The following is a 21,283-nucleotide window of genomic DNA, read 5'->3' on the forward strand; positions in this document are numbered from 1 at the left end:
TCCAAAGAAATCCCAGGGCTGATCTCCTTGCATTCCAACCAGAATGCACTGGTTGGATCTCCTTGCAGTCCAAGGGACTCTCAAGAGTCTTCTCCAACACCACAGTTCAAAAGCATCAATTCTTCAGTGCTCAGCCTTCTTCACAGTCCAACTCTCACATCCATACATGACCACAGAAAAAACCATAGCCTTGACTAGATGAACCTTTGTTGGCAGAGTAATGTCCCTGCTTTTGAATATGCTATCTAGGTTGGTCACAACTTTCCTTCCAAGGAGTAAGCGTCTTTTAATTTCATGGCTGCGGTCACCATCTGCAGTGATTTGGGAGCCCAGAAAAATAAAGTTTGACACTGTTTCCACTGTTTCCCCATCTATTTCCCATGAAGTGATGGAACCGGGTGCCATGATCTTCATTGAGCTTTTAAGCCAACTTTTTCACTGTCCACTTTCACTTTCATCGAGAGGCTTTTTAGTTCCTCTTCACTTTCTGCCATAAGGGTGGTGTCATCTGGATATCTGAGGTTATTGATATTTCTCCCGGCAATCTTGATTCCAGCTTGTGTTTCTTCCAGTCCAGCGTTTCTCATGGTGTACTCTGCGTATAAGTTAAATAAACAGGGTGACAATATACAGCCTTGACGAACTCCTTTTCCTATTTGGAACCAGTCTGTTGTTGCATGTCCAGTTCTAACTGTTGCTTCCTGACCTGCATACAAATTTCTCAAGAGGCAAATCAGGTGGTCTGGTATTCCCATCTCTTTCAGAATTTTCCACAGTTTATAGTGAACCACACAGTCAAAGGCTTTGGCATAGTCAATAAAGCAGAAATAGAATATTCCAAATCATTAATTTACAAATTTTTATGGGACTATCTTACATTTGTAAACTTCCTGAGGCTCCCTCTTATAAAATGACTACCTTACTGTCTGTTCAGTATGGTCTCATTTGCTAGCTATATTTATATGTAACTAGGTATATTTTATTTATATACTGTGTGTGTATATTTATCTATCAATTCATAATAGAGTATTATGTTAATGCTTTCATGTTACAAATAATGTTTAACAAGTAGCTCCCAGGCAGTTTTGGCTGTCATAGTCTACTTCTCTCTTGATGATAACAAAAGAGGCAGTAGAAAATTTAAATTGACACATCCTTGGGGATAGGATAAATTATATTTATCATTTTAAGACTAAATTGACTGGTAAACAAGACAGATCATTTGTAACATTACCCTCTATACTAGTTGGCTTGTCTTCTCTTTATTTTGGTTATAGTTTCTATAAACTCTTTAAAAATAGACAATGGCAACAAAGAAAATAGAAAGTTGTAAGACCTGTTAAGCTAGGGTTCCAGTCTGAATCTACCACTAACTAGCTGTTTATTCTGTGAGTTTGAAGTCAAAACTTAGCTCTTTGGACCCCAGTGACCACATCTGTAATTGAGGAGATTCGTATGTAATTAGCCACAGGCAAATACCTCTTTAGTATGTCTCTGTATTCAGAAAATATTTTTCTTTTCAGTAAACACTAGGTTTATTATTTTGATTTTTATTTTAAATGAGACTGAATTTTGATGGATTATATTTACTTCCACATGTGTTAAGTAATACTGTTGTTTACATTTACACGATTATCGTATAGGTTCTTATCCAAGATCTCTTGGATATAAAATATGATCAAGATCTGAAAACTTGAGCTGTTGTAGACTATTAAGGTAATCTGTGAAGACATTTAAAGCTGCTGAGTGTTAGCACTTTTAAAATTATCTCATAGGTTTACCTTTTATATTTTTTTGTATGTTATAGGCATCAGTAATTCCCCCTATTCCTTTTCTTTTTTTAAGCCCCTGTCTTTCTGTTATTAAGGGCTACACCTTTCTCTCTTGAGGTTTGAGGTTAGGCTTTCTTGAAGTTGGCCTTGGGTTGGCTCATGGAACTTATGTCTTCTTAGAAAAGTGGTTTTGATCAGGCTATATCTGCTCTAATAAAAGATACTCTTTAAGGTAAACAGTAGCTAAATCTGTTCTCTAATGGCATGTCCCATGCTGCACACATTCACTGTTTTTACTTAAGTTTGAAAATGTATCTTTAATTGAAGTACTTTATAGTGTAACTTCATAAGTGTTTCTCTGTCACATGACTGCATATATCTGACATTAAATGCTGTTTATACATGTATTTTCCCACGACTTACCTAGGGATCAGGCCCAGCCTCAGGCACAATACCACTGAATTCGATGAACGTGGATGCGGTTTGTGAGAAACTGAAACAAATTGAAGGGCTGGACCAGAGCATGCTGCCTCAGTACTGTGCAACCATCAAAAAGGTGACCTGCACTTTTACCTGCTCACTCAAGGGCATGGGAGATGGGCTCTGTGGACAGCGAGCATTTTGTATTTAGGCTATCAAAGATGAGTTCTCTGCTGAGATGGGAAAGCTCAGGTGGAAATAGGTTTCTTACTATTTGTATCCTAAAATTGCCCTTTTATGCCTTAGTTTAGAGATGGATAAAAGAAAGTGCTGTGTTACAATGCTACTTCACAATGATCTCATGTAAGTCAAAAGTGCTTGATGAGAAATATTGATTGAAAGCTCTAAAGGATTTCAGATTAAGGTTAACAACTACTTACATTTGCAGTATGCAGCATAGAACATTTGAAAGCCTTTTCTGTTACACTTTCTTTAGTTGTAATATTTGTAATTTAACAATTATCCAAGTAAACCACACTTCTTCATGTCCCTCTAATTCTCACTTTCATGTCTTAGAGGACTCTGATCATGTCCCGTTTGATAATACCTATGAGTTTTGGGTTTGCAAGGCTGACACATTTGAAGAGGTTCTGTTCTTCCTAGATCTTTTATTGCAGTTCCAGTAATTACCATGAACCTGAGATTTCGAGGATGTCTTCCCATGTACAGGGCTAACTGAGTCCCAGTTTTAATAGATATTTCTACTAAGTTATACTTTTTCTATCAGACATACAGTGAAGTAGAACTTTAACAACAGCATCTAGTATTTACATACTTTAAAGGATGGCATCTAAAAAGTTAATTACAAACATATATACTGTCTTACTGCCCCAAGAAAATGCACTGGTCATAGCAAACACCTTCTTCTAAGTGATGACTACACATGGACATCACCAGATGGTCAACACCAAAATCAGATTGATTATATTCTTTGTAGCCAAAGATGGAGAGGCTCTATACAGTTAGCAAAAACAAGACCAGGAGCTGACTGTGGCTCAGATCATGAACTCCTTATTATAAAATTCAGACTTAATTAAGTTGAATAAAGTAGGGAAAACCACTAGACCATTCAGGTATGACCTAATCAGATCCCTTATGATTATACAGTGAAAGTGACAAATAGTTTCAAGGGATTAGATCTGATAGAGTGCCTGAAGAACAATGGACGGAGGTTCTTGACATTATATAGGAGGCAGTGATCAAGACCATCCTCAAAAACAAATGCAAAAAGCCAAAATGGTTGTCTGAGGAGGCCTTACAAATAGCTGACAAAAGAAGAGAAGCTAAAGGCAAAGGATAAAAGGAAAGATCTATCTGAAAGCAGCATTCCAAAGAATAGCAAGGAGATATAAGAAAGCCTTCCTCAGTGATCAATGCAAAGAAATAGAGGAAAACAATAGAATTGGAAAGATGAGATCTCTTCAAGAAAATCAGAGACACCAAGGGAACATTTCATACAAATAATGGGCACAATAAAGGACAGAAATGGTAGGGACCTAACAGAAGCAGAAGATACTAAGAAGAGGTGGCAAGAATACGCAGAACTACACAAAAAAGATCTTCATGACCCAGATAACCACGATGGTGTGATCACTCACCTAGAGCCAGACATCCTGGAGTGCGAAGTCAAGTGGGCCTTAGGAAGCATCACTACGAACAAAGCTAGTGGAGGTGATGGAATTCGAGCTGAGCTATTTCAAATCCTGAAAGATGATGCTGTGAAAGTGCTGCACTCAATATGCCAGCAAATCTGCAAAACTCAGCAGTGGCCACAGGACTGGAAAATGTCAGTTTTCATTCCAACCCCAAAGAAAGGCAATGCCAAAGAATGCTCAAACTACCACACAATTGCCGTCATCTCACAACGCTAGCAAAGTAATGCTCAGAATTTTCCGAGTCAAGTTACGCGAACCGTGAACTTCCAGATATTCAAGCTGGATTTAGAAAAGGCAGAGGAACCAGAAATCAAGTTGCCAGCATCTGTTGGATCATCAAAAAAAGCAAGAGAGTTCCAGAAAAACATCTGCTTTATTGACTACGCCAAAGCCTGTGACTGTGTGGATCTGAACAAACTGTGGAAAATTCTTCAAGAGATGGGAATGCCAGACCACCTTACCTGTCTCCTGCGAAACCTGTATACAGGTCAAGAAGCAACAGTTAGAACCAGACATGGAACAAAAAACTGGTTCCAAATTGGGAAAGGAGTGCGTCAAGGCTGTATATTGTCACTCTGCTTATTTAACTTACATGCAGAGTACATCATATGAAATGCCAGGCTGGATGAAGTACAAGCTGAAATCAAGATTTCTGGGAGAAATATCAGTAACCTTAGATACAGAGATGACACCACCCTTGTGGCAGAAAGTGAAGAGGAACTAAAGAGCCTTTTGATGAAAGTGAAAGAGGTGAGTAAAAAAGCTGGCTTAAAACTCAACATTTAAAAATGAAAATTAGGGCATCTGGTCCCACCTCTTCATGGCAAATAGATGGGGCAATAATGGAAACAGCGAGAGACTTTCTTTCGTTGGGCTCCAAAATCACTGCAGATGGTGACTGCAGCCATGACATTAAAAGACGCTTGCTCCTTAGAAGAAAAGCTATGACCAACCTAGACAGCATATTAAAAAGCAGAGACATTACTTTATGGACAAAGGTCCATCTAGTCAAAGCTATGGTTTTTCCAGTAGTCATGTATGATGTGAGAGTCGTGTGGATGTGAGAGAAAGAAAGCTGAGTGCCAAAGAACTGATGCTTTTGAACTGTGGTGTTGGAGAAGACTCTTGAGGGTCCTTTGAACAGCAAAGAGATGGAACCAGTCAATCGTAAAGGAAATCAGTCCTGAATATTCATTGGAAAGACTGATGCTGACTGAACCTCCAATACTTTGGCCACCTGATGCAAAGACCTGACTCACTCATTGGAAAAGACCCTGATGCTGGGAAAGATTGAAGGCACAAGGAGAACGGGACAACAGAGGATGAAATGGTTAGATGGCATCACCGACTTGATGGACATGAGTTTGAGCAAGCTCTGGGAGTTGGTGATGGACAGGGAAGCCTGGAGTGCTGCAGTCCATGGGGTCCCACAGAGTTGGAGACAACTGAGCAATTGAACTGACTGATACTAACTATCTTAGTAACCATAACCTACATTTGGTCAGAAATGCTCAGATAGCACTGGTTTTCTCACAGATGTAGTTAATTCCCATTTGCAAAAGTGTCCAGCACTGCCTTTCCAAGCTACTGACCTTACTGTCTCCTCTAGGCAGCTTGATTAGAGTCAGGAGAGAGTGAGGCCTCCACATGAATCCTTTGTGGGGATTTTATTTCCCTCAGGACAGTGGTTTTCTCCCTGCTCAGCTCTTTGCTAACAGGCCCTTGCTGTTTAAAGCCCATCATGGCAGTTGGTTTCTTAAGAACTGCTAACCTCCTTGCATTTCCACAGAGGACCCCTGCCATAGGCTTGCTCCGTACAGTCTTTTCTTCAGAATTAATTTGGAAACTGGGCATTCTATTGATTTTAAACACAGGTATCTAATACTTTTACCACAGTTAATAAAGTCAGGTTTTGTATTTTTGTAAAATAAGTAAACTGCCTGTTTATTAATCAAGTAAATTCTATCATTCCTCATCAGAGACCCAGTGGTGATAAGATCATTTTTTGTGCATTTAATAGACTGGGAACCTTGTGGTGGACATTTGTGGTGGTTGAGGTTATCTGGTGTAGTTGATGAACATGTTTGTCAGTGCTTACTTTATTTAGAAGTAAACGAAGGCTTACCGGGGCTTCCCTGGTAGGTCAGCTGGTAAAGATTCCACCTGCAATGCAGGAGACCTCAATTCAGTTGCTGGGTTGGGAAGATCCGCTGGAGAAGGGAGAGGCTACCCACTCCAGAATTCTTGGGCTTCCCTGGTGGCTCAGCTGGTAGAGAATCCGCCTGCAATGCAGGAGACCTGGGCTCAATCCCTGGGTTGGGAAGATCCCCTGGAGAAGAGAAAGGCTACCCACTCCAGTATTCTGGCCTGGAGAATTCCATGGACTGTATAGTCCGTGGAGTCGCAAAGAGTCGGACACGACTGAGCGACTTTCACTTCATTTAGAACTTTGTCAGTGAGTGACCAGCATGCTGACGGACATCTGTGTCCCCTCCCAGCAGCTTGCCTTTGTGCTCAGATTTTATAGGATTAGAGGAGAAAAGTTAACAGTTTTGTTACTGCTCATGGCAGGGTAGGTAGTTTCGGAAATAATTGGGTTTAGCTCTGAGGTTGATCCTTGTGATTTATTTTACTTGAGTGCCTGAAACGCTTGGGAAAGTATGGAGTGACTTATGTTGTTCAGACTCTGCTTGTTTACTGATTATTACATGGGATGATAACCTTCTTTAGGTCAGTGTATTCTAGTCTCTAGTATAAATGTGCTTTTTAATCACTGGAAATTCATAATTTCTCATATTTTGTTTATCTTACGTTTGTTTTTATTCAGGCGAACATAAATGGCCGTGTGTTGGCTCAGTGTAACATTGATGAACTGAAGAAGGAAATGAATATGAATTTTGGAGACTGGCATCTTTTTAGAAGCACAGTAAGATATTTTTGTGTGTGTGTGTGTGTGTAATAAAGTTTTATTGAAGTATAAAGGAGATAGAGAAAGCTTCTGACATAGGCATCAGAAGGGGGCAGAAAGAGTACCCGCCTACTAGTCTTCAGCTGGATGTTATATAGTCACTAGTAGTCTGTTAATGAAAGAAAGGAATGTCTTAAAATTCAGAATGGCACCAGGCCCCAACTTGTAGATTTACAACATTTTATCAAAGAAGTGCCAGTAAGTACTGGTCTAAACTGATATTTTCCTGTATTTTTAAAAAACATGTAAGAATGACATTTTACACTTGTGTGTAGGGCTCCTGTATGTCCTGTTATGTAGAGTATATACAGCAGCTCTTAGCAATATTTGCTTTTTGGCATTTCACTTGGAAATATGGGAGAGAGACCACCTGCCAATTCTCCATGCTTTCATTGACCAAGACACTCTCCTTGACCTCATTCAGTCAGGCTTCTGTAACCCTGTAGGCCTTGACCTTGGTTTCTGTTCTTGTTGGGCTTGTGTTGCCAAGTTGTAGCAAGAATTCTGTTAAAGTCAGTTTAGAAAGAACCTTACCCTTAATGTCTGATCACCTTCAATATCTGATCAAATTCCTCATCCCACCTCCCTCCCCCGCCCCCCGCCGCCCCTGGTGATGTGCTAGACCCCTGGCCTGCCTCCAGCATAAGTCCTGTCAAGATGGTTCGGCCAGAAAACACCCCTCCCCATCCCGGTACTCCTGAGGCTTCCTATTCGCATCTTCCCATCCACTGACCCCCTCACTCCTGGGCTGGAAATGCCCATGTGTCCGTGCTGCTTTCGGAATTGAGCCCAGTTCTGTCCAGAGCTCTCCTTGCCCCACTGCAGTAGCTCCTACTGCTGTAGCTGCCGTCCAGCTCTGCTGCTCAGTGACACGCTCCAGTCATGCTTCATCTTAATGTTACGTTACACTAGTAATGTAATGGCCAAATTAGAGTGTACTGTATGTACGATGATTGTCATCATTCCAGTCATCCTTTAGTATCTGGTGGAGGAGTGGTTCTGAGACCCCCATGATTCCAAAGTCTTTGTATACACAAGTCTTCTGTAAAACGGCAAGGTATTTGTACACTACACACATCCTCTTATATACTTTAAATCAACTACAGATTACTTACAATACCTCATACAGTGTAAATGCTGTGCAAGTAGTTGCCAGTGCATGGCAAATTCAAGTGTTGATTTTTGGAACTTTCTGAAATCTTTTTTTCCCAAATATTTTCAATCTATGATTGGTTGATTCTGCAAATGCAAAACCACTGGATTCCGAGGGCCAGCTGTACTACTTTTAGTACAGATGACCCTTGAACAATTTGGAGGTTAATCCACTGACAACTTGGAGTCAGCCCTTCATATCCAGGGCTTCTCCACATCTGTGGATTCAGGCAGCCCTGGACCACGTAGTAAAAACTGCCATCTCCACTATCGAAAAACATCTGTGAGTAAGTGGACCTGCACAGTTCACACCTGTGTCATTCAAAGGTCAGTTGTATTGTTAATATGAAAGATAAGCAGATATAGGAGAAATTTATTTGAAATTCACTTACAGGAAGTTTGCTTTCTCATTTCCGTCATAATAACTTCGTGTTTAATTTTTAAAATAATTTCTAAAGCTTCCAAAATGTGATTTGTCCATGTGGATATTGATGACTTTGTTTACTGTTAAGATATTAGAAATGAGAAATGCAGAAAACCAAGTGGTCCCTGAAGACCCACGTTTACTGAGTGAAAACAGCAGCTCTGTTCCTCACGGTGAACCTGCTCGTCGCTCCGCACACAGCGAGCTGCCCCACACCGAGCTCTCCAGTCAGGCTCCCTACACCCTGAACTTCAGCTTTGAAGAGCTGAACACGCTCGGCCTGGACGAAGGGGCTCCTCGCCATAGCAACCTGAGTTGGCAGGTATTTACTGGAATGCCATTATTTACATGAGCCGAAGAGGAAGGACGGGGTTGAAATAGCCAGGATTCTGTTGGTGCATTCAGGTAGTCATTTAGAAACTCTTCAGTGAGTCCCCAAGTGAACAGGGTGGAGGGAGGCGGCCCTGTTCTCCAGGAGCTGTGTTCTTCTGGAGAGGACAGTCAGTAAAACAGAGACAGTGACATTATTTCTGAAGTTGATAAGAATTGTGAAAACAGTAAAATAGAGCAAAAGCATTGAAGGTAAATAGGAACTGGGCTCTCTAGGTAGTTAGCTGAATTCATCCTTCACTTGCTATTTTCTTGTTCAGTTCAGTAAGCATTGGCTTAAGGTACATCTTTACGGATATTCATTTCCTTTTTATTATCTGATGTTAGACGTGGAGGGGCTCACTCTTTGGATGTTCTTAGAAGAGAAAGGACAGGCGAGGATCAGGATTAAAAACAAAAGTGAGAGAACATCAGAAGGAGAAAGGGAAACAAGCGAGGAAGAGATCAGAGCAGGGCACAGAACGGAGAAGACGAGCGGGGAGGAAAAACAGGAAGTAGTTACAAAGAGCTCTATGGAAAGGGAACTGTATTTAGAAAAAGCAGCGCCTGTTAGGCCTGCCGTTTGTAAGGATGTGGTGTTTGGTTTGGTAATATAAATATTTTTTTGTTGTTGTAACTTTTTTCTACCTACTATAAATCTTGTTTCTTTAAGTTGGGAAAGCATTTTATTATTGTGTATTAACTAAGATAAAAATTTCTATATTTTTCAGTAAATTAAGTCCACACTTGACCGTTTTATCTCTGTGTTTGAACAACAGTGATCCCTTTATTTTCTCTGGAATTCCTTTGAACATTTCCTGAGAAATCCTCATCCTCCATACTTGGTGTTCCCACCATGCCCTGGCAGCTCTCCCAGCCTCTCTCCAGTACCACTACTCTCAAACTTATTTCAAATCTTAGAACTCTTTTACACTCTTAAAAATTATTGAAGGACCCATAAAGAACTTTTGTTTTTGTAAGTTTTATCTTTCAGTATTTGCCATATTAGAAATAAACTGAGAAACTTAAACCAATTATCTTTTAAACCAGTGTAAACCAACATAGATGACACTTTTATGAAAAATGACTATTTTTGAGAACAAAACATATTTATTGAAAATGATAATTGTGTTACCAATCTTTCATGCCTGGCTTAATAGTAGTCAGCTAGATTCCCTTAGCTGCTTCAGCATTCAGTCTCAGGAGGTCACACATGAGGGAACCTCTGGGGACTCCACTGTGCATTATTGTGAGAATGCAAGTGGAAAGGCAAAGGTCATCTTCATATGCTTAGGAAAACAGTTTGGCCCTCATGGATCCTTGGGAGGGGTACAAAGACTGCACTTGGCGTGAGGGAGTGGCATCGTCCTTTCAGTGTTCACTGGGTCTAAGGGAAACTTCTTGCGAGCTAGGTTATTTCCTCCCTGTACAAGGAAGACTCTACCTTATTTCTGCTTTGTTTCAACCTTGGCTCTTTCCTTTCTCAAACTTCCTTGATTCTTTTCTCTCCATTTCCTTCCTTTTTTCCCCTAATCTTTACTTCTTACTCCTTGTGTATTACCTTCTCTGGGATCTAAAGCAATTCTCATCTTAAAACTTCACATTGGAGATCAAACGTCTAAAAATATTTTATTTCTTTGTTTACTTGGACCTGACTGTTGACCTCGTGGCTTCCATTTCTATTCATTTGGATCCAATATTCATCTTCTCCATTTCACTCTATACTTTTGCTCTAAAATTTTTTGTTTTTGTTTTTGTTTTGCATTTTGAGTACATTTACTCTTTCTGAATTGAAATTTGACAGAAACTTCATGTTGTGCAAGTTGAAAAAGGTTCTTTTTAACATACGTTGAAGATGTGAGTATTTTGTTCTTGAGATCCTATCTTAACTCTCATTTTCTTTCTCTTTTCTAAGAGGCACTTTTATATTTTATCAATGAAGGTGACTTTTCCCTTAAATAAATTTAAAAGTTTGAAATTATAAAAGCAAGTCCTAAGGTTGTTAATATAACCTTAAATTATACTTTTAAATATTAACAGTAAACTAATTTTATTAAAATTTATATAAAGCTTTCTAATAACACTAAAATTACTCATAAGTTCACAGCTTTTGTTAAACTGTGTTATACAGAATTCTTTTAAAAGAATTTGGTATTTTTAATAACTTTAACAATTCTTATTGTCCATATATATATATATATATATATTTCCTAAGCTCATGTTTATTTTGCCTTTTTTTGGTTTGTTTGAATTCTTAAATTATTATTGTTTCTTTTTTTTTTTTTTTTTGTCTTCACAGTCACAAACTCGCAGAACCCCAAGTCTTTCCAGTCTCACTTCCCAGGACTCCAGTATTGAAATTTCAAAGCTTACTGATAAGGTGCAGGCTGAGTATCGAGACGCTTATAGAGAGTACATTGCTCAGATGTCTCAGTTAGAAGGGGGCACAGGTTCCACAACCATGAGTGGCAGGTCTTCTCCACACAGCACGTATTATATGGGTCAGAGTTCATCCGGGGGCTCCATTCACTCTAGTCTAGAACCCGAGAAAGGGAAGGATAGTGAACCAAAGCAAGATGATACACGGAAGTCATTTCTGATGAAGAGGGGAGATGTTATAGATTATTCCTCATCAGGAGTTTCCACCAATGATGCCTCACCCCTGGATCCTATTACCGAGGAAGATGAAAAATCTGATCAGTCAGGCAGTAAGCTTCTCCCAGGCAAGAAGTCCTCAGAAAGGTCAAGTCTCTTCCAGACAGACCTGAAGCTGAAGGGAGGTGGACTGCGCTATCAGAAACTCCCGAGTGACGAAGACGAGTCTGGGACAGAAGAGTCAGACAACACTCCACTGCTCAAAGACGACAAAGACAAGAAAGCTGAAGGGAAAGCAGAGAGAGCATTGAAGTCTCCAGAGCACAGTGCAGAGCCCATTCGAACCTTCATCAAGGCCAAAGAGTACTTGTCAGATGCCCTCCTTGACAAAAAGGACTCCTCTGACTCAGGAGTGAGGTCCAATGAGAGCTCGCCCAACCACTCCCTTCACAACGAGGCGGCAGATGACTCCCAGCTTGAAAAGGCCAACCTCATAGAGCTCGAAGATGACCCCCACAGTGGAAGACGGGGAGTCCCGCACAGCCTGAGTGGCTTGCCAGACCCCCTCGTAGCCCGGATGTCCATTTGCTCCGAGGACAAGAAGAGCCCTTCCGAATGCAGCTTGATAGCCAGCAGCCCCGAGGAAAACTGGCCAGCATGCCACAAATCCTACAACCTGAATCGCACCCCCAGCACCGTGACCCTGAACAACAACAGTGCCCCGGCTAACAGAGCCAACCAGAATTCCGATGAGACGGAGGGGCTGAGGGAGACGCCTCAAGTCCTCCTGAGGTCAGGCTCCAGTTCCCACTCCACCGCTCTGCAGAATGAGAACCTGAAGAGCATGGCACACAAGCGAGGCCAGCGTTCCAGCTACACGAGGCTCTCAAAGGACTCCTCAGAGCTCCACGCAGTAGCCTCCTCCGATAGTACAGGTTTTGGAGAAGAAAGGGAGAGCATTCTTTAAGAAGAACAAGCACAAGTAGAATAGCATTACTGTGCCCCTGTGACAGGACTGACCTGAGTTTTTAGTGACTCCATCTGTGCATGTTATCTTTGTCCATTTCATTCACAAAGCCTTCACGGATGAGAAGATCTTGGGTAAAAGAGACATATACTGTACAGCAGAGGGAAGTGTGAGAAAGCCTGGCTCATCCATCAGCCCCATTGTCTTTGTACTTAGAAGCATAAAATCCCACTATTGTTATGACACCCTTCATTGGCATACAGCTGCAAGACAAGATCTGAGTATACAGATAGGTCAGAAAATTTATTAACTATAAACTGAATTTGCCAACAAAAGTAACAAGCTAGAGACTCCTTTTGAGGAACATTCATTCACTAAATATTTGAGGGAAGACATGATGCTGAGTGAACCAGAAGCACATTTTGCTCTTAAGGGGTGAAAAGTCATGGAATAGCCTTTAGAGACTAAAGGTTAATGCTCTGTAAGTTGAGACTGTGTGCTATATAACAGATTGCTTATCAAAGAGTTTTAAAATTGTAAGTAGAAAATATAAAGAGGGCTTTAAAAGTTGATAAAAGAGTGAGTCAACAGTGTCCAGAGTAGAGCCCCAGAAACTGGGCCTTTGTGAGTGGCTAGTAGGTTGGCCCATGGGGTGAGGGGCATCACCTCCCTATGACCTAGACACTCTTCTTTCTAAATCAAGAGACCTGTCCCTATATCAGCATGTGAATTCTGGGGGAGGATCATATGAAACACTTCTAGAAGACAAGTTTAAAGACATGTAACAAAGCAAGGGTAAAAGATGAATCTTGTGTGACTTCATTTACTGACAGCAGAGTTAAGCGAACGGTCCCATTGAAATGTGGTGTGGACTGGAGATACCCCCTGCCATCATGTGTTGACATCTTTTTGGCCTTTTTAACATAACGTATCCATGTAGCACAATAATCTTCAGTCACAAATAGGATTGTAGATGTTGAGATCCTAGATGAGCAGTTACCTAAATGTGGGGTTACATTTTTGACATTTTCCACTTAACCGGATTTTTACTGACATGCTGAATAGTTTGTTTATTTGACCAGTCGCATTAAAAAGTTGCCTCTTGTGGGTTTCATTGCCTTGCTGTTTGAGTGTAATCTAACATTTCCATGAAGCGTTTATTTTGCATGACCTTAACAAATGTTTTAATCAATTAAAAAAGAAGGCAGAATGTTGACGTTATATGTTGAAATGTTAACATTTTAGTATTTATAGTGTTTATTAGTTTGCAGTATTGTGTAATCAGCAGTTATTTCAGGGGCAATGTTTTGTTCCTTTTCAGGTGAGTAGATGCAGCTTAATATCATTGTAGTGTATTCTTTATTCTGTTTGTGAAGTTAATACCAGAGTATTAAGTGTACGAATAGATTTAGAACACAATAAAAGAATTGCATGCTATTCTGAGTCATGAATTTTTATTCACTGCAGTGATGATTCACATTTTGATTAAAAATAAAAAAGTAATTTGTGTGTTTGTTTTGTCAGAGGTCTAAAGTTCGTTGAAGACGTTCAGGTTCACGTAGCAGTCACACAGCTGGCAGGAGTGTCCTGAGTGACTCTCCCTGGTCTTTTGGAGTGCATGGCTATTAGTCCAGCGTCTGAATGGTGCTTTTGTGAAGCATAGTGTCCAAGCGCAGCTCAGTACCGTGCGTTTCTGTAACCACAAGAAGTGGGTTTTCCAGATCCTGGGAGGATGTCAGTTTAATTTGTTGCATGAGCATCCTGGAAAAGTTTGCTTTTTCACAGTGCTTTAGAAATTGACTAACCAAATGGGTTATTGAGTCGCACTATCATCCCTTCGAGTCTGTGTGTCTGTGTGTGTGTGTGTGTGTGTGTGTGTGTGTGTATCTGTATCTATTTGTAACCTGTAGCCCAGCCTGACTCTCACATATGCAAAACTTTGCTGTAAACTGGGTGAAAAATGACAGAAAAGAATCAGTGCTCTAAATTTGCCAGTCCGTTAAGAGTCTGCCTCAGTTAGCATCTTGCCGAGTTTTGTAAACTGTTTCACCTTTACTTTAAGCCACAGATAATTCTGTCCACGTAGCTAATGTTAAGGCAGATTCATTGACCACAGACGTGTGGGGTGGTACCTGTGAAAATGGCCTTTCTGTAGAAGAGACTGGAAAAGAACTGATGCTCTCTCAGTTGATACAGTTTTCATGATGCTAAGTGTTTAAGGATCAGCTCTCAAATTTGGGGAAACTAAAAATTCCTAACAACCATTTTCAATATTAACATGAAAACTTGTTTTTGTCTTATATTTTATTTATGTGAGTTTTACACAGCAGTCAGAATAAGTTTAATTGCCTAGCCAAATAATTTAAGAAACTTATTTGCTAAAATTCTTAAATTGAGAACTCTTTAGATTACCTGCATGCTATAGTTCTGAGTGAAATATATTTGTAATCATGACTTTTTTCCTTATAAATACTAAGTATTAGAGAATATTTGTGAATGAAATTAAATCCCTTATCCTTCTGGCTAAAATACTAAATTTAAAAGGTTTTAAGATTATATAAGTTTTGGCTATACCAGGAATTCTCAGCCTGTTTAGAAGTATCCTAGGTTAAAAATCCCTGAATTCCTGGTTAACTCTTGAGTAAAATCAATACAGCTACCAGGAAAGGAGAACCAGAGGGCACTGTCCCCTCAACTTTATGGAGTGATATTGAGGGAATAAGCTGGTAAAAGAAAGGAGCCGTGAAATTAACTTCTTTACACTTGAGACTGAATATATATATCTAGGCTCCCTCACTGCTTGCCCTTCTGGAATTATGCTGACACTTGGCAGAAGGGAAGGAACAGCCGATGGGACTTTTTTGCTTGGGGTAGGGGTTGGGGGGTGACCAGCCTGGGTGGGCTACCTGAAATGATTGCATTTTTGATTTCCAGGTTCTGGTGCCCTTAACCCTTCCCTAACTCAGAATTCTAAGCATAGGCCATAATTTTGCAAATGAATTGGGAAACATAAATTAATCTATAACTGAGAGCCTCCCTTTGGATGGTCTTTTAATGGCTCATCACTTCAGAGAGGTTGAGAATCCTTGGTTGAGACTGATTAACTAGAAGGCAAATTTAAAATCTTACATATCTCAAACCCTTTCATGCCTAGGAAGAAAATGCTGCCTTTGAGATAGATAGATCTTCCGAGGGATCCAGTTTAAGCTAAGGTATGTAAAAAATTAGTTATCAAAGTCATTAGTTTTAAGCCATCACTGAAACAGTTCTTATCAAGAAGAGAATTAATATTCTCACCACTTTAAAAAGAATTACGGTTAAAAGTAAGAAATGGCTAAAACAGTTGGTAGAAATCAACCACCACTGTCACCGACATGGTGAAAGCCTTTTAAGTAGAATGGTAAAGCACGGCCTTGGTTAACGCCATGCTGCTGTGCCCTGGTCTGGGGATGAGAGCTTTCTTAAAAGGGCAAGAGTTCTTTGAACAGGTCTGGCTGGCTCTGTGGTGAGCTCTGAATCTCCAGTTACAGTGACACATTAAAAAATAAGGAATTAATAGGAATAAATGGATCCATCAAGAAAGGCAAACAGTGATTTCCAGACCATTAGTAGAATGACTCCTCAAAGTCAGTAAAACAGCACATGGTTTGACCTCACCGAAGTGAGAACCAACCAAAACTGGCCAGAACTGTGAATTACAATAATACTCTACAAGAAAGGCAGTGGGACTGTCTTGAGGTCCACAGAATGTTCTGACGATGTCTATACAGGGTGATCAGCTCGTTTACAGAGACTACAGTTAGGTCCTTAGTTTCCTGAGGTTAATATGCTTTGTGTAATGTTACATCCCGCCTGCCTACGCGGGAGATGTAAGAGATCCAGGTTTGATCCCTGGAAAGATCCTCTGGAGAAGGGCATGGCAACCACTCCAGTATTCTTGCTTGGAGAATCCCATGGACAGAGGAGCCTGGCAGCTGCAGTCCATGGGGTTGCAAAGAGTTGGACACGACTGAAGCTGCTAAGCACATACAGTGTTCTTTACACCAGTGATGTATAATATGAGCCTTTTTTAGTTTTGCCCAGATTTAACAAAACACAATCTATCAAATGATTATTAGAACTTGAATAAAATTTTACTTTAAAAAAACATTGAACTCCATGCTCCCTGTTACTCAAATTGAGTTGCTTGAAATAAGATCATCTCGATTACCCACCATCATTCTCTAAATTTTAACGTGTTTTGTACTTATTTACCTCATTTTCTTTCAAGGCGACAGGGGCTCTAAGTCTTAGTACCCTGCTCATAGACCATTCCTTCTGACAATTCGGTTACCTTCTCACAGTTGTTGGCTCCTCACCAAATACAAGGGGGTAAAGAAGAGACCACCTACTACTCAGTGACCCTGCTTCCGGTTGGTTGAAGAAGAGAGATTTGTTACTTCTACCAGTTTTCTTTGTTCCACATAGTTGTAAAATTTGAATTTGATGAAGTGTTTCTTTTAGAAAATTTTAGGTAAAAGCCTGAATGTATAGCAAAATGCATGTAAATAAACTCCTATATAACTTGACATTTCTTATATCATCTTCTTGGTCAAGTGTCTAGTAAAAAGTTAGACTGTTATTTTCAAAATTACCAAACTTGCACTTTTTAGTTGTGTTTCAGAGAATTTATAGACTGTATATTGTTATACTTAATGCAAATTAAACTCTTTTTATTTTCAAAGAATTTATTTTCTTTTTGAGTTCTTTGAGTTTTTCCCCTCCATGTTTTACCTGAGTTCACTCTTTTTGTGTCTTAAGGTTTTTTTTTTTTGGTTGTCATGTGTTCATCCATTTTACCATAAAACACTCCTTAGAGTATTAGAATGGGAAAGAACCTCAAGAATGCCTGATTTCAGATGGCCAGGGGACACACAGTCAGCACTTGATAAGGGAGTGAATAAGAAATACCTGAACTAGGAGAGTTTGCCCACAAATCCTAAAAATACTGAATTTGAATGCCTTCAGACAGTATGTTTATGCTGTAGTTCTTACAGACCTTGCCCTCCCCTCCATTCAATACAATGAATGGTGTTGTCATTTTAACAATATTAAGTTCCCCCCTCCCCACTTCCCTGTCACCTTATACCCATCTGCTACCTGTCTGACCATATAAACGTTTCTGTTTATGACTCTGGGAATCTTTCAGGACATGATATCACGCATTGCTAAAAACTCTCAGAGAGGAAGACCCATGGCCCATGTTGATGAATGCTGTCACGGTAAAGTGCCGGCTGTCTGCCCTACGTGGGTGTATTTTACAGTCCCCGTGTGCCTTAGCCTTTTGTCTAGTCCTTTGTGGAGATGCCCGTCTTATAAATTAATTACAGAATCAACTTAAAATGGTTCAGTTCGACATTTTACTTCAGGATACTGAAGATATTTTTACGTATAACTTGGCAACAATGAGCATGTTTTCCCTGAGCCCAAGTTGCCCACGTCATTACAGTGGGGGTGGATAACGTCAAGACCATCCCCCCAAATCTGATACGTAGGTTTACCTTTTCTTCAGCTCCAATTGTCAACGTTCTTTTTTCCCCCCAGTAGGGACAGTTACTTTCATTGACCACTGCTCATTGCTGTCTCTCATTCCTTATCTCAGGCTCACCACTCTGATAAATTTGAATTAGAATACATAAATTATACTGGGATTCTGTGCTGAATGTTTTATATTTGAGTGGGCCATTATGTGTGGATTGAAAATTTCTTTATTAAGGTAGGCTAACCACTGTTCCAACCACCTCAAAATCTCATGGACTTAATACATTTGAGGTTTGTTGATTGTTCCTATAACAGTTCAGTGTTGCCTAAGTTGACAAAGATTCAGGAGCCCAGGCTTCTTCACTTTTTGTTTCCACCAGCTCCCAAAGCTGAATCCAGGGTCCTTTGTCTCATCTTCTGCATTCTGTTGATACAAGGGGAGGAGAGAGGGGTGAGGCCCACACATGGGAAGTTTATATCGTCCAGGTATGGAAGTGGCATTTGCCCATTCCACTGGCCTTCCTAAGGCTCCTGGTCATGCTGAGCTGCAAGGGTGGCTGCGGAATTAGGTGAACTGTATGCCCTGGAGAAGGAGTGAGTGTTTTGGTAGCTCATGGGCATCTTCCCACGTAGATACCTGACATGAATGTTCCAGATTCAACACTGTGACTCATCTTGTTTTCAACTTTAATCGCAGTATTTTTTTTTTTTTTTAAGGCATCTCTTAATTTTTGCTTTGTATGCAGTTTTCATGCTGGTACGATTTCTATTAAAATCATAACACCGAACCTGGAAGATTGTAGGATTTTAAGGGAAAGAATTTTCAACTAGTTATTTCCATACATCTGAGGAACTTCATAAGTTTCTAATATCAAGAAGGCTGCAGGGAAAATTAAGCAAGGTTAAGAACGAAAAGAATTACGTTTCACAATTTCTCTAGAATCCTTTTTTATCCAAAGACTCTGACCATCCATAATCTTCCTGATTCTTAAAATTTGATTATAGAGCAAGACTGACTGTTGCAAGAATCTATCCTTTCAACGTGCTTCCTCCTAGAAGAGTGGCAACAGGACCTGGTTGCTTCTCCTTATACCAGGAAGACATGGCAGGACGTGGTCCTGGGAGGCCCCTCCTCCCGGCACAGGGACTGGGAGTTAAACAGAAGCTAAATTCCTGTTAGTGGGCACTCCCATTTGGGAAATGCAGCTCCCACACTTAGAAAGCAGTGCAAAAATAAGACTTTATGTCTACTATTTTGTTTTTAAACAAATTCATCTGCAATCTAACTCTGTTGACTACTTTCCAGTTTTTTTTTTCCTATTGGTATTTCATCAATTTCAAGGTGCAGTTTTTCACACCTTGACTTTTCTGAAATATCTTCCATAACATCAATAGGAACGTTGATATTCCCATTTTTCCTTCAATGTTTCCTAAACTAATGACACATCCCACAGTTGATGTCGTCTTGTTTGGATTGATGAGACATTATTTTATGCCGTGGTCACATTGAGTTGTATCTTTAGCAATAGTAATGGACTAGTGATGGTTTATAGTCAACTGATCTCCCACATTTAACATTTGATGTTGAATATCAGTTATTCTATATTCATTTTGGATAATGTTATACATTTATTATAATTTAAAAGTTTACATTTATTGAACACATATGCCTCATATTGCTCTATAATCTCTATATGTAACTACTTCACAACCTCATGAATTAATTACTATTATCCTCAATTGACAAATGAAAAACTGAGTAATTTCCCAAGGTCATACAGCTTCTAAGTGGCAGAGCTAGAGTTCAAGCCCAGGCAGTGGACTTCAGAAAGCCCACTCTTATATTACATTTATCTGCATTGTTCTTTAGCTAATTGGGGATGAGTCCATTTTTACACTTCTTTCAAGATACACTTCAACTATAGCTTAATTTGCTGTACCATTACCATTGTCTACTTGTTTTAAAAAGGGTTTGGGGTTTAAGAAAATGTCTTTAAAAAATCTATAGCTGTGTAAATTACATATATAGGGAAAATTCTGTTTGTTTTTTTTTTTAAACATCAAACATCTTTATTCCTACTAGTTATTTTGGAAAATGTTTAATTTTTAGTTTAAAAATCTTTATTTTTTTTTAACATTCTTTACCCCATTATCATTCATGGATTAGACCATCACATTAAAGTTGTACATAGTGCTGGATATATTAATTTTATTTGCAGTCTTGTTATATGGTTTTCAAATAGTTGCCCTTCTATATGCCTATTGTCAGTATTCTGTGTTAGATTGCAATCTTAAATACCACTATATGTATTTTTCTTTATATTCTATTATTAAAAGTACTAATACTTAATAAATGTTAATAGATAAGTAATATATATATTGCCTATCTAAAAAATCATTACTGCAGCAGTTTTTTTTTTTTTTTTTTAATGATTCTGGTCACTGTCTCCTAAGAAGAAAATAGGCAAAATGAGACTTTCTGTCTTTCTTAATGTCAGCTAGTCACTAAATGCAAGAAACCAATAGACATCAATATTAGTGGGTTGACAGTGGATTGAGGTGGTGGTGGGTGACAATTTAGTTTTATATAATTACCTGCTTAATAATTTGAGTGCTTATTCAAGCCAGATACTGTTATAGGCATTTCACATGGATTAACATATTAAGTCCTAGTAAGTATATGCTGTCATTGCCCCCAGCGTAGAGATAAGGAGTCTGAAACACAGATGTATAACTTCTACATGACAACAATGCATTAGATTTTTATGGCTGTTTCCTAAACTCCTGACATCATTATCTTAACTGTGAGAAAACCAAAGCCTTGGCAGTTTGAGACCCCTCCATTCCCCTGCCCCCAAGGTCAGTCAGCTAGTAAACAGGACCAAGACCCCAGCCCTGGTTTTTTGGCTCCAAATCTAATGATTCTTCCAGCCCACTCCATTTCTGCCAGTTAGCCATCACTCTGTCCTCCATGGGTCTGCAGTGCTTCTGTTTCCCATATTCCATTGCTGTAGAAAATGTTAGTGGAGAGTATTAAACATGCCCGTCTTCACGCTCTGCAGGACAAGTCCTGGTTTTCCCAGGAAGCTCTTCTCCTTTCTCGGTCCTCTCTGCCTGAGCTTGGTAGCCTCAAAGCCAGCAGTAAAGGAGCCCAGCTTTATAGGCTACCTGGGCCTTTAAATCCTTGTGTATCTCAAAACGAACCCTCTTGTCTGGTTCCACTGTCCTCATTGACTGGAGCTCCTGAACTGGTGCTGGGGGGCAGGGTGGGGAGTGTGTCAGAGTATGCCTGTGCAACTGTGTATTTAAATGTGACCTTGCCAGACAACTAACTTGATTAAGCCCATCACTGAAACCCCATAGCATCAAGGGAAGTATTTT

At 39.8% G+C, this 21,283-nt stretch overlaps 1 protein-coding gene across 14 annotated transcripts in view; it reads left to right on the top strand.

Annotated features, from left to right (window-relative positions):
- The window catches only part of KIDINS220 (kinase D interacting substrate 220), a 96,110-nt gene extending 78,998 nt beyond the window's left edge, over positions 1 to 17,112 (top strand). For 10 of the 14 annotated variants that reach the window (XM_070799164.1, XM_019970731.2, XM_070799166.1 and 7 more), the window contains 4 exons: positions 2,200 to 2,328; positions 6,735 to 6,833; positions 8,540 to 8,773; positions 11,120 to 13,819. In XM_070799164.1, the coding sequence (XP_070655265.1) occupies positions 2,200 to 2,328; positions 6,735 to 6,833; positions 8,540 to 8,773; positions 11,120 to 12,382 (1,725 nt within the window). In that variant the 3' untranslated portion in view covers positions 12,383 to 13,819. Of the gene's footprint in view, positions 1 to 2,199; positions 2,329 to 6,734; positions 6,834 to 8,539; positions 8,774 to 10,624; positions 10,678 to 11,119; positions 13,820 to 15,536; positions 15,595 to 16,652 lie in introns of those variants that run through there. The other 4 variants (XR_011569412.1, XM_070799173.1, XM_070799174.1 and 1 more) reach the window with 4 other exon arrangements.
- Positions 17,113 to 21,283: the final 4,171 nt, after the last annotated feature.

This window comes from Bos indicus, chromosome 11, assembly GCF_029378745.1.
Source record: "Bos indicus isolate NIAB-ARS_2022 breed Sahiwal x Tharparkar chromosome 11, NIAB-ARS_B.indTharparkar_mat_pri_1.0, whole genome shotgun sequence".
In the NCBI taxonomy this organism is placed as follows: domain Eukaryota; kingdom Metazoa; phylum Chordata; class Mammalia; order Artiodactyla; family Bovidae; genus Bos; species Bos indicus.